The sequence below is a fragment of the Echiichthys vipera genome (assembly GCF_963691815.1).
Source record: "Echiichthys vipera genome assembly, chromosome: X".
Taxonomy (NCBI): domain Eukaryota; kingdom Metazoa; phylum Chordata; class Actinopteri; order Perciformes; family Trachinidae; genus Echiichthys; species Echiichthys vipera.
Genome location: NC_139825.1, coordinates 9,533,586 through 9,546,515, shown reverse-complemented (window position 1 = coordinate 9,546,515; position 12,930 = coordinate 9,533,586). Strand labels below are relative to the sequence as shown.

The following is a 12,930-nucleotide window of genomic DNA, read 5'->3' as shown; positions in this document are numbered from 1 at the left end:
TGGTGCCAGCTTGCAGGGGCAGCGTGGAGGGCGACCTGTGTTGTGAACACAGCTAGAGGGCGGAGCACTCAACATCCCTGACGCGGGCTCCAGGGTGGCAGAATGTCTGGGCGCAGCGCACCCTCACGTGCCTGACCATCGAGGTTCTGACAACCAGCACGGAGGGAATGCGCCGCCTCACAGCTGCTCCTAACCCCGGGGGGGTTGGTTTGGGCGAGTGGACCCCGGCTCCTGGGTCGGCGAGAGCCACGACCGGCTGTATGGGCGGATCCCGGGATGAGCTGGAGTGCCCACCGATCGGGGGGAAATCCTGCAGGCTTAGAACGTCAAACCTGTTATCCAGTGGTAGATCCGGAGGCGGAGGAGGGAGAGATCGGCGAGCCACAGTGTCCCTGTTCACCACTGACCAGGGTTCACTCGGCTTGAGTGGAGTTGAGCTCACCAGAACCGGAGCCACCGCTCCGTTCTCCCTGGTGGAACACTGCCACTCTGCGGCGAGAAGGCAGGATGGGAGGGTGCCGATGACTTGGGCTTGGCTCCCTGGTGGTGCCAGCGGGACTCGGTGAGTCCTGGTGCCGGAGATCCGGTGGTGATGGAGCCAGTCCATGGCAGGGTGGTGTTGTCGGCGGCCGTCATGGTACGGTCACCAGCACCGGAAGCCTTAAGATGTGCGAGGAACTTCACCTGAGTTGAGGCAACGGTGGAAAATTCCAGGAGGATTTTGTTTTTCTCCTTGAGGTCAACCTTCAGGCCAGAGACGTTCTCCCTCAGCTTTGAGAGCCTGGTGAGACAGGACTAGCACACAGCCATCATATCGCAGCCTGTGCTGGGGATCCGTCACCCCCGGACATAGAACCGTCACAGGGAGGTGAGTTAAATTAAATTAAATTCCGGCCCTGGAGCGGAATGTCCCGGGAGATCCTTCTTCACTCCTGGGCAGGCAGCCCACTGCAGCAGTTGTTTTTAGATCCCGCTGAGTTGAAGAAATGTTTTAAATTGGCGCCTCGCTAGTGCGATTCAGTGTCACGACTTCCGTGTTTTACTTCTTTGTAGTGATCAGAGGCAACCACAGGCCCAATCGTTAAATGCTTCGGTGATCGTTTGAAGAAATAAATACAATAAAAGCTGGGCACGAGTGATTCCAAATATGGAATCGATAAACTAAGTTAAAAACAATATTTTATATTTTCCGGAGCCGAAGTGGCGGGAAACCCGGTGAAATCAAGCGACGCTGCGCATGCGTATGCATAGATGACGTAAACAGTACAATGCAATGCAATACAATGTGATACAATACAGAGCGATACAGACCAATACCAATACAGACAAATACAGTAGGTGGCGGTGAGTCAGAGTTGTCCCACATCCCACTACACTACATGGAGAAATCAATACTTCCTAAAGTTGATGTAAACCAGACTGATCAGAAACCCTTTTTCGTTGTTCCGTGTAGTTGAGTAGTACCAAAACTTGTGTAGATGTAAAGCCCAGTTCAGACTAAAGATTTGCAACGCAACACAACTGTTTTCGAACGTCACAGGTGAATGTTGCAGCAGTGTGAACTGGCAAGTCTCGTTGCGAATCTAGCTGGCTGATGTCCTCGCCAGCGATTCAACTTCGTCAAATCGCAGGCAGCTGGTTTAGAACGTAGCACATGTGACCTGTTTCAACAGCCAATCAAGTCTTAGCAAAGTCCGCTGGTCAAGTCACTTAGAGACTGTCAGCTGGTTGAAATGGCCGTTATGAACGGAGGCTCAATGAGCGTGTGTGAGAGAGAGAGATAGAGAAAAAGAGAGAAAGAGAGAGAGAGAGGGTCGAGCGAGCAACACAATGAATAAGGAGAGCGAGCGCAGTAATCCAGAACAAAGCAGTGAATCAGAGAAATAAAACGGTATTTTCTCTGTTTCATCTCTATATAAATGCAGTTGTAGCAAGTATCTCACTACCTCTGTTCTCATTTATATTTTATAATGCTACAAATTATATCCAGCTACGAAAAAAAGCCTGAAAAGACGAAGGTTAGAACAGAAGTACAGAGAGCTGTCTCGTCTTGTTGCATTGGTCTGAAAGGGCAGGTTTCAGAATGTTGCAAACTCGTTGCGTTGCGAATCTTTGGTCCAAACTGGGTAACAACAGTAACCTGCTGTCATGCTAACCTGGACTGTCTTTCCCTCGGTCCACGACTTTGGTCCAAACTGAAATATCTCTTTAATGGATTGCAATGACATTTTGTACAAGTCTTCATAGTCCCCAGAGGATGAAACCTACTGTTTTTTGTGATCCTCTGACCTTTGCTCTACAGCCACCAGTAGGCCACTTTCCAGTGAAATGCATCTACATCCAAGCACCAAATCAATCCTGTTGTTCTTGTTTCCATGGTCAAAATACATGAAACTGGAATAAGGTGTGTTTCCATTAACGTAAAATGTGTCCGCTCTGAAAGTTTCAGGCCACGCCCTCTCAAATGGCTGTTCACTCACCGATTTCCCCATTACTGAAAAAAGGCCCCATAGAGATTTATGATATTCCAGAGGTGACATATCAATGGGATTTCGATTGACTGATCAGCTGATCAGTGTTACGGTGGCGTGGCATTTTGTCTCTTTTCTCCCCCTTTTTTTTATTTCATAGACTATAATATTGAATATTTTAATAATATATTGACATCCATACTGGAAATGTCCCCAGTTTTCATTTCAGAAGTCTGGTCGTCCCCATCACTCACTCCTACTGTTTTGATCACACAGTACATCTTACATATCCAAGTATAACAGTATATTTAAGGTAGAGGCTTAATAGCTTACAAGGCTAACTGAATATTCCCTGCCTATAATGCAAACAGGAGGTAATTAGAAAATGCAGAGCTCTTTAATCAAGCTCCAAATTCTTGTTTATCTTGTTTAACCAAGAACACTCAACCTGCCGCCTGTGTTTGCCAATGTGTGTGTGTGTGTGTGTGTGTGTGTGTGTGTGTGTGTGTGTGTGCGTGCGTGTGTGCGTGTGTGCAAACTGTCCACTGTTGGTGGCACCTTTTCCTCAGCAGCTAACACTGACACTAACACTAACACTGTTGGTGTGTGTTTACAGCTCCTCTGCGCTACAACACCATGACCATCATCTGGATCTGCTTGGCCATGGTGTCCGCACTGGTCACCTTTCTGGCCATCATCATCTGCAGGAAACGGCAAGGCTACACTTTACCACACTACCCATCGCTGCTGTGTGTGGAACACTTTCTTACACTACTCTACCGTGTTTCTCTTTGTGTAATGTTGCTTGAGATCAAAGCCCTGTGTGCACTGTATTTCTCCCAGCTTTTTCCACATGTTGTATTGGCTGCGAGTGAAATGAAAGCAAGGTTTTAATCTGAGTAAAGGGTTACTGTCCAAAAATAGGGACATATCTCATTTAAGTCTGTGTTTAAGCTTCCCTTGGCGTGTTGAAACTTAAAAAAGTCAGAGCTCACAAATACTCTACTTCCCTCATCTACCCAACCCTTTCTGTCTTCTCACTGTCTTGGTTAGCTAATTTCCTAACTTGTAATTTCCACCTCATTGTGGATTTAATTATGTTGATTCATGTCTAGTAGCTTGCAAGCCAAACGTCTCCACTCATCCCATCATCCCCCACTCCCTCCCTTTTGATGTCTCCAACATACATCTCTGCAGTACTGCATGAAATAATTAACTTCACTTAATGAATTCATATTTTAATGCATGTTAACGTTTTCATTTCCATTTTGTTTGGGGGTGGGGTGGGGGGATGTTGGAGGATTTAAAGATGTTATGCAGGCTAAATCATGTTGTTATGACTGCAAAGTCCAGTATCCTGTATATATTCAATGCTACTAAGATGGAAGATAAAAAAAAAGAAAGTCTTCACTGATGGTGGAGTTTAGCATTTCAAATGTTACTTTTTAATGAATAAAATTCATGGGGCAACTGGCCAATTTATCATTCTTCTGACAGTTTTACTGTTTACACAGGAAGTAAACCTTAATCATAATGAAAAATACCGCATAGCACTGTATGAATTAATGGGTGATCACCTTAAATTATTTTGCCTTAATGATTAAAATACTTTGGAATCTTTATGAATAAAATGCAGCCCTGTGGCTAATGCTAGTGCCCATTTATCATCAAGAGGTCACAGACTTATGGATGGACTTTTATGTCTCTTTCTCATCCCTTTATAACCTCCTTTCACACATACGCTGCAAACCTGAAACCTGACCTCTGTCTGATGTCCGATCACTTGGATTGGACACAAGCTCTACAAAGGCACCACCGCTCACCTAAATCAGTAAAACTGAAATGTGCATGAGGTCGTTCTGGGGTCTGCATGACATAAATGTCCTTATCAGAGGGTGTTTGTGTAGGCTCTCTGCAGATGTCTGTGCACTACCAATTTGTTGTGCTATACTGTAAGTGGTATCATAATGATTTACTGCACATGTGTATCCTCCTAGTGGATAGCATAAACAGAAGTACGCTGCGTCCGGGGTGTCCGCAGATTTCTGTGTGCACATCCATTGGTAGTATAATGGAGCCTTAAGTCGGAAATCATCAGACACGGACAGTATACTGTTGTGTGCTACATGTGTGAAAGGGATCTGAAAACGGCTCAATTTGCCAAAACTTTTTTTAGAAGCACTTATGTCATCAGAAGTGCTCGGTTCTTTCTTTATTGTTAGCTTCCACTCCCATCTCTAGTAGCTGAAACAATTCAATTATTTGAGTAGAGGACTGTCAGTCACCAGCATTGTAAGGCTTTACTATAAGACTTACTATATAGACAGAAAGAAAATGTGCCGTTTAGACCTGAATTTTAAACATATTCAAATATCAGTAAGGACATGAAAGACAATAGCAATGGTAAATGGTAACTGACACACAGAGTTAAGTTACCGAGAGACAGGATACAGAACCTAAATTTTACCTTAATATGTGTGTTGTCACCAACCACCAAAAAGTGCCCCACAGCACAGACATGGGAAAGCCTTTGGCCATTAGTGTTTTTACACCTTTCCTTAGTCTACACAATCTAAACCTATAGGGTTATATAGTGTTGGGGAGCAGGGACGCTACATGTAGCAACATATTTGAAAAAGCTTGAGTGTGTGAAGCTACTTTTTCACTATCTTGTAGTGTAGTTTGCTACTTTGAAACAAATGTAGCACACATGTATTTCTGACTGTTTCCACTGAAGAGAAGAAGAAGAGCTTTTGGCTTTACTAGCTACAGTTTCCCCAACACTGCCCACACATGAACGAGATGTTCTGCCTGGCCTCTCTTCAATGTCTTCCTGACATGTGTTTATTTGCCTTCTTAATATTGATGTTAATCATGTGAACTTGAAAACACAGAAGCATAGAAACAGTTTTTTTAATTTAAAAGGGTACTTTATGATCAAATATATTGACGGATTGGTTCCTCCTCGTTGCCTGTGAAAACCTAATTAACAGGGAGAATAGGTTGATTCCTTATAAATAACTAAATAGCTCTGTTGAAGTGAATGATTCATTATGAACAATCATTGATTAATTAATTATGAGCTTTGGTTAGAGTTTGATAATACACATGTTTCTGTTGTCCTGTATTCATCACACTGTATGTTGATGTGTTTTCCTGTGTGTGTGCGCGCGTGTTTGTGTGTGTGTGTGTGTGTGTGTGTGTGTGTGTGTGTGTTTGTTATAGACACTGTGGCTACAGCAAAGCCTTCCAGGACTCTGATGAGGAGAAGATGCATTACCAGAACGGTCACGGTATGTGTGGCCCATTCCTCAATTATAACCAATATGTATCAATTGGATTTCACCTCCATGTAATTAAGTTCATCCTTAAAACAAACTAATTTTATAAAACACTGAGTGATTACAGGAGCACACATGCCTTACCCCCCCCCCCTCTCTTTTGCTTTGTGTGAATCATTTCTTTTCTTTCATTAAGTTTTCCCTCCACACACCAGTGAATGGGGCTCAGATGTGATGTTGCTCTCATTCTCCAATATGTGACAAAATGCTGTTGTTTATCTTAGTGTCATTCCCTGACGCAAGGTTCTATATCGACCCACACACATATGAGGACCCCTGCCAGGCAGTCCATGAGTTTGCCCGAGAAATTGAAGCTTCCAGGATCAAAATAGAGAAAATCATTGGCTCAGGTAAAACCAAGAACTTGTGCGCGTACACACACACACACACACACACACACACACACACAGCGAGAATCATTGGCTGTGCTAACTTAAAATCATTGGCCAGTGTAAAGGCTGTGGTGTGCAGCAGAGAGGAGGATGGCAGAGTGGAATCAGAGCGTTGCGTTGGTCTGTCAATCAAAGCTACTCAGACGGGCAGGGAATACTAACTGTGTCAGCTCCACAATACACTGTGCTAGATATGACTCCTGCAGACATGAAGAGAAATATCAAGTATAGAATTAAGGAAGACAAATAACAGCTGGGTTCATCGGGTGTTTCGGGTCTCACAACAGACACACTCGCCCAGGGGACCCAGCCGGGGTGATGAAGTCCCGGCTTGTGTCTTCTTGGCTCTCTTCCTCTCAAAGGCCTCCTCCATCCGGTCTTCCCATTGAACAGTCAACTCCAGCAGGACCACTTGCCTTGTTGGTCACTGCAATGTTCTCCGGGAACTTGAGCTGTCTCCCTAGGTCGACCTTCAGCTTCCAGTCTCGGGCTTTTGCCAGCAGACCCCCTGCATGACTCCTGAGCTGCTGTGGCTTCTCCCCAGCCCTAACAAAGGCGATGGACTGCCTTGCTGGTTGTTGGTGTTTGCTAGTGGAAATCCCTGTGCTGATTGCCTCCGCAATGACCAGTAGCACTTGGTCATGGCGCCAGAGGTAACGCCCCTCTCCTAGTGCTCTCGGGCAGCAGCTAAGGATATGCTCTAGCGATCCAGCCCTCTGGTAGAGAGGGCACAGTGGGTTCTCAGCCAAGCCCCAGCGGTGGAGGTTGGACGGGCTTGGGAGGACATCGTAGACCGACTGGATGAGATCGCCATAGCTCTGTCCATGAAATCTTCTGGTCAGCTGCCTCCTCCCATCTGGTCCACGCCCCCTGCTGCCGCATCCCTACTGTCCTACTGCAGCGGGCTTCCTCCACCCCTGCCCGGACCTCATCCTGGATCAGCTGACGCCTTTCTTTCCCCTGGGCCTTTTTGTAGGAAGGTCTTGGGTTGCTCCCGAGTCCTGCCCGTCCGGATGCCACTGTTCCTACCAGCTCATTGTGCCGCAGGCGGGACTCAGCCTGGTCGACTGCCTCTTGAAGTTATTTGACTACCTCAGTGACTTCCGCCAGAGATATTGACAATGATTTCCAATCAGCCTCCAACTCTGCCTCTACAAAAGAGGGCGTGTTAGTTGGATTTAGGAGTTCCTCAAAGTGCTCCTTCCACCGTCCGATTACCTCATCAGCTGAGGTCACCAGAGTCCCGTTTTCCTGTAAACAGCTTGGACGGTTCCCCGTTTTCCCCTCCTGAGGTTTCAAATGGTTTTCCAGAAGCACCTTGGTGCCACCCAAAAGTCCATTTTCATGACTTCTCCGAACTTCTCCCACACTCGCTGCTTTGCCTCTGACACAGCAGAGGCTGCAGGCCCTCTGGCCCGTCAGTACCTTGCAACTGCCTCCGGAGTCTCCTGGGATAACAGATCCCGGAAGGTCTCCTCCTTCAGTCTGACAGCTTCCCTGACCACCGGTGTCCACCACAGTGTTCGAGGGTTACCGCCCCTTGAAGCACCTAAGACCTTGAGGCCATAGCTCACCGCTGCAGCTTCAGCAATGGAAGCTTTGAACATTGCCCACTGCGATTCAATGCCCCCAACCTCCACAGGGATGCAAGAAAAGCTCCGCCGAAGGTGTAAGTTGAAGATCTCTCGGACAGGGGCCTCCTCCAGACGTTCCCAGTTCACCCGCACTACTTGTTTGGGCTTACCTGGTATGTCCAGAATCTTCCCCTATCCTCTGACCCAACTCATCACCAGATGGTGATCAGTTGACATCTCTGCCCCTCTCTTCACTCGAGTGTCCAAAACATACAGCCCCATCAGTGGATATGATCAAAATTGATCATCGACCTTTGGCCTAGGGTGCTCTGGTACCACGCACACTTATGAGCATCCTTATGTTTCAACATGGTGTTTGTTATAGGCAATCCGTGACTAGCATAGAAGTCTAATAACAGACGACTGCTCGGATTTAGATCAGGGAGGCTGTTCGTCCCAATCACGGCTCTCCAGGTGTCTCCATCATTGCCCACTTGGTCATTGAAGTCCCAGGAGAACTATGGAGTCCCCTACTCGAGCCCAATGCAGGACTTCTACCACCTGCAGGTGTAAGGAGGCGAACCTCTCATCCACTGGGGTAAACTCCACACCGAGTGCTCAGCCGGAGGTTTGTGAGTATCGGCACACCCGCCCGGTGCCTCACACCCTGGGCAACTCTAGAGAAGAATAGGGTCCAACCCCTATCCAGGAGTAAGGTTCCAGGACCAAGACTGTGCATGGAGGTAAGCCCCACCAGATCTAACTGGTAGCGCTCCACGTCCCGCACAAGCTCTGGCTCCTTCCCCCACAGAGAGGTGACATTCCACGTCCCCAGAGTCAGCCTCTGCTGCCCGTGTCTGGTCCGTTGAGGCCCCTCACCTTCACTGCCACCCGTGCAGCAGTGCACCCGACCTCAGTGGTTCCTCCTGCGAGTGGTGGGCCCAAAGGTTGAAGAGGGGGGAGGTGCCATGTCACTTTTTTGGGCTGTACCCGGCCGGGCTCCATGGCAAACCCGGCCACCAGAGCCCTCCGTCTGGGCGAGCCCTCCATCTTGGCAGGGTCTCTCTTCCTCTTCCTCTTCCTCGTTGTTCCATAGTCTTTCAATTTAGAATATTTTTCACAGCGCCCAAAATTAAACCCCTCCCTACCTCTGTCTCCTTGTCCCAAACCTGTCCCTACAGCCGCCTGTCAGTCTGTCACCAAGGCATACAAAACACTGTTGTGCGTGTCTCAGAGAAAGAGTACCAACACCTCAACATCACCATTATATTATATTATATTATAGTATATTAGAGTGAGTGTTGTCTACATGAAGTTTTGAAAAGAAAACTACACTTGAGTCCGCTGCGGCTTTGTCTCCACTGCTGGTGCTCTTGTGTCGGAGCTGAGCCCCGCCTTCTGTCAAACATAAAGAGAAGACAAAAAAACATTCCCTTACGCATTCTCACGTACCCACATTTGACACTGACAGTGAAAAAGTACTATATAATTCAATTAGTACCCTACCCTTGAAAGTAGTTTGCTACCCTATCCTAATTAAAATTTAATATGTGCTTGACATGTTTTTTTTCCACAAAAAAGTATAATTTCCACATTAAAATCCTTACAAAAGGCTACTTCTTCTACCTTATTAAAAATTCCAGAATTTATGAATATAAAAAGTAAAGTTTTCCCGCTGGACGTGTGCACTTGTAGCTTCAAGTTTTGAGCCTGACTCTCACCAGATGAATTTCATTACGCCTTGACTAGCTCCACTCATCCATCTTGGATCTGAGGCATTTCGGGACCACTGAAAAATGGTTTAGCCCATCAGGACCACCAGGCGTGATTTTTATATATGTGATGTAGCGGAGAAGCAACTGTTTCGATTCAGACAACATTGGTGGCTCGCAACCAGGAAGCAGGCGTTAACATTGATGCTTCTATTTCATTCGGGTTGTTCAACCTAGCAACTATCTGTTTTCTTCCAAAGAACATCAGAGAACGACTCTGATGGCTTTTGTCGGTGGAAACAATGTTTTCGCTAGTGATGTCCAAATGAAGTCTCATGACCCATTAGTTGCATTTGTTGATTAAAATACAACTAATGGGTTGTATTGAGGGGGCTCTTGGTTTAAAGAAAAGGGGTCAATGAATGGTAATTCAGTGTAATTTCAACCCTTTATTTAACATAGGTCTCCATCTAGTGGACTAAAATAATTAAAATGGTTCATGAAGCTTCATTTGGACATCACTAGTGTAGCTACTGCCAAAATACTACAATGTGTTACTGTGGCAACACTTAAGGTTAGAGTGAAGTTATCATATTTAATTTCTAATTGTTATTTTATTATCTTTGCATACATTCATGATGAAACCTAAATGTAGTTTAATTTATAGTTCCGCTTTCAAAATTCATTGAAATGTTTCAATTAAAATTCTTTGAGAGGTCACTTCCTGTCCAAGTTATGTTAGACGTTAGCCGTCATTGAGGAAAAGAGAGACAAGACGAAAAGAGGGAGAGAGGAAAAGAGACAAGAGAGGAATGTCTACTACTGGCTAAGCAGGTGTACACGATAATTATTCTGAATATTGAAACTTGTGAACCCATGTATAAGAAACTAATCTATGAAAATAATGTTTTTAAAATGTTTTATTTTGCTACAGTTTTCATGGTATTCTTTATACGGTAACTTTGCTGAGAGAATTAAGTAGTTGTGGATATCAGTAAGAAGAGTGAATCATTTAACAAGGGTATATACAACTAGTTTCCACCCTTCTCCCAACAGGGTTTGGCAAAAGCTTGATCTACCAAATGGCTCCACTTGTAGTGGTAGCATCACGGGTTGGTTTCAATATGACTTCAATAAAGATGACGGATAAGTGGTTTATCCAATCGTATGCAAGGATTTAAGGCCCAGCCTTCTGAAACACCCCTCCTACGGAGCGATCCCAGATGGATGAGTGGAACTATACAGAAGCAAGGCAGAATGAAATGCATCTGGCGAGAGTTATCAAGTTTCCACATCATACTTGTAAGTCATATTGGACCAGGACTGACTTTCAAACTAGTTGTGATGTCATGCTGGTAGGCCCACCCCTTAAAATATGATTTTCAATTAGCACAGAGAAACTTCTACTTTCAGCAGATAAATATGACAACAGACGTCTCGTGTCAAACTACACATTCATCATTTTGCACATTGAAGCTGAAACATCCAGCTTATCCAAATTGTTTTTGATTGGATATATACAGTATATATATATATATATATATATATATATATATATATATATGTTGTGCTCATCTGGGATCATTATTGTGTGTGTGTTTAGGGGAGTTTGGGGAGGTGTGTTATGGACGTATGAGACTCCCGGGGAAAAGAGACATCCCAGTGGCCCTGAAGACCCTGAAGGCAGGTTACACAGAGAAGCAGAAGAGGGACTTCCTTGCTGAGGCGTCTATCATGGCCCAGTTCGACCACCCCAACGTCATCCGCCTGGAGGGAGTGGTAACCCAGAGTATGCTACTGTTAAACTCTATATAAGTGTAAAGATGTTTTCAGGATTATTCACTGACTAATAGTTATAGTTATGAGAGTAATGTCTGTGTCTGACTGTGATATTTAATAGTAAAAATATATTGATACGTTAGATACATAAGCTTCACAAGCCTCATCTATTGTATGTGTGATGTCATGTAGGCTTCTTTTCCTCCTTAGTTAAAACTTGGTACTTTTAGTTTGTCCTAAACTTTGGATATCCATTCACATTTTGTTGAAGTAAGCCCAGATGAAAAATACATCCTGAAGATGTGCTGGGATGCATCATTAGTTATGGAACTTGGGGTCATCCGGTGTTAAGGGTCTTTCAACATCAGATGCCCTCGCCCAAGCGACCAGGCCAGGGTTGATCAGATCCCAGCGTGCCTCCCCGTAGCATTCACCCACGGATCTGCCCTCTTGATCCAAAGCCACCTTCAGCCGCAGATTTGATGGCCTTCCTTTTTGCCTCCCTGGTGATGCCCAGCAGCTGAAACGATTCGCAGAGTGAACGCAAAAATGCAAAACTTTAAAAAAGAGGGTGATGAGGAAGATGAGGAGTGTGTTGTCATGGGGGAGGTCCACCCCCTGCTCAACATCTTCAATAAGAGCAGAAGGAGCAAAAGGCTTCTCCTACCCAGATGCTCCACTGAGAGATTTAGATGGTCCTTTGTTCCCACATCGATCAGACTTTTTTAACAATAGCTGTTGATATTTTGTTACTTATGCTCTTGTTGTGATTTGTGATGTTGGTTTCTTGTGACTTATGCTGGTGATATTGCTTTGATCATTGTGTCCTTTCAGAGCCTAATTCTGGTGCTTACCTATTTATTTATTTATTTGTTGTTGTAGTGTGTTTTGTACCATGTCTTGTTCTGTGCCTTGTCTTGCCAGCCCTGTTGATGTATGTTGTTGTGTGGGGTGGTGGCAAATACATTTTCCCCTGGGGATTATTAAAGTGAAATCAATCAATCAATCAATCAATCAATGCAACTTGAAGTGTTGAACATGCATGTAAATCCAGTAAGTACACAGTGTATATCATATAGATATGCAGTTCAGCTTAGAAAGAGTCCTGAAGGTTCCTGTTTGTTCCTTCAGGTAAACCGGCGATGATCATCACAGAGTACATGGAGAATGGCTCTCTGGACTCTTTCCTCAGGGTTGGTATTAAAAGCTTTAGGTTGCACAGTATTGAGGCAGCAATGTTCCTGTTTACTTTTAATTTTGTCTAATCTCTGTCAATGAGTACATGGTGATCTTTTCTTTCAGCTATGGCTCATTGTCCAGTGAAAACAAAATATCACCAAAATGTTAACTTCATCCCTTTACTTCACATCACTTCCTATTTCTCAGAGAATTGTGTCAGGAGAAAGGCACCAGTGTGTTGGAGTGAAAGTTTCCTTTCACAAGACATAAGCTATGTTACATCAACAATGTCAAACACCTCTAGTGTTTGCTTATATGAAAATACTGTGGATTATGACTTAAAAGCAAATCCCTGTCATGTCATTTTCTCTTGTCTTTGCTCTCTTCTCTATCTTGATTAAAATCTTTTCTATTATCACTATCTTTTCTGCTGCTATGCCATCAAGGTTTTTGATCTGCCATTAAAACTCTTCTTACCGATC

General features: G+C 44.8%; 1 protein-coding gene across 1 annotated transcript in view; it reads left to right on the top strand.

Annotated features, from left to right (window-relative positions):
- The window catches only part of epha8 (eph receptor A8), a 156,538-nt gene that overhangs the window by 131,919 nt on the left and 11,689 nt on the right, over positions 1–12,930 (top strand). The window contains exons 11-15 of the mRNA XM_083939932.1: positions 3,088–3,184; positions 5,697–5,764; positions 6,037–6,162; positions 11,094–11,279; positions 12,401–12,462. Coding sequence (XP_083796058.1) covers positions 3,088–3,184; positions 5,697–5,764; positions 6,037–6,162; positions 11,094–11,279; positions 12,401–12,462 — 539 coding nt within the window. The remainder of the gene's footprint in view (positions 1–3,087; positions 3,185–5,696; positions 5,765–6,036; positions 6,163–11,093; positions 11,280–12,400; positions 12,463–12,930) is intronic.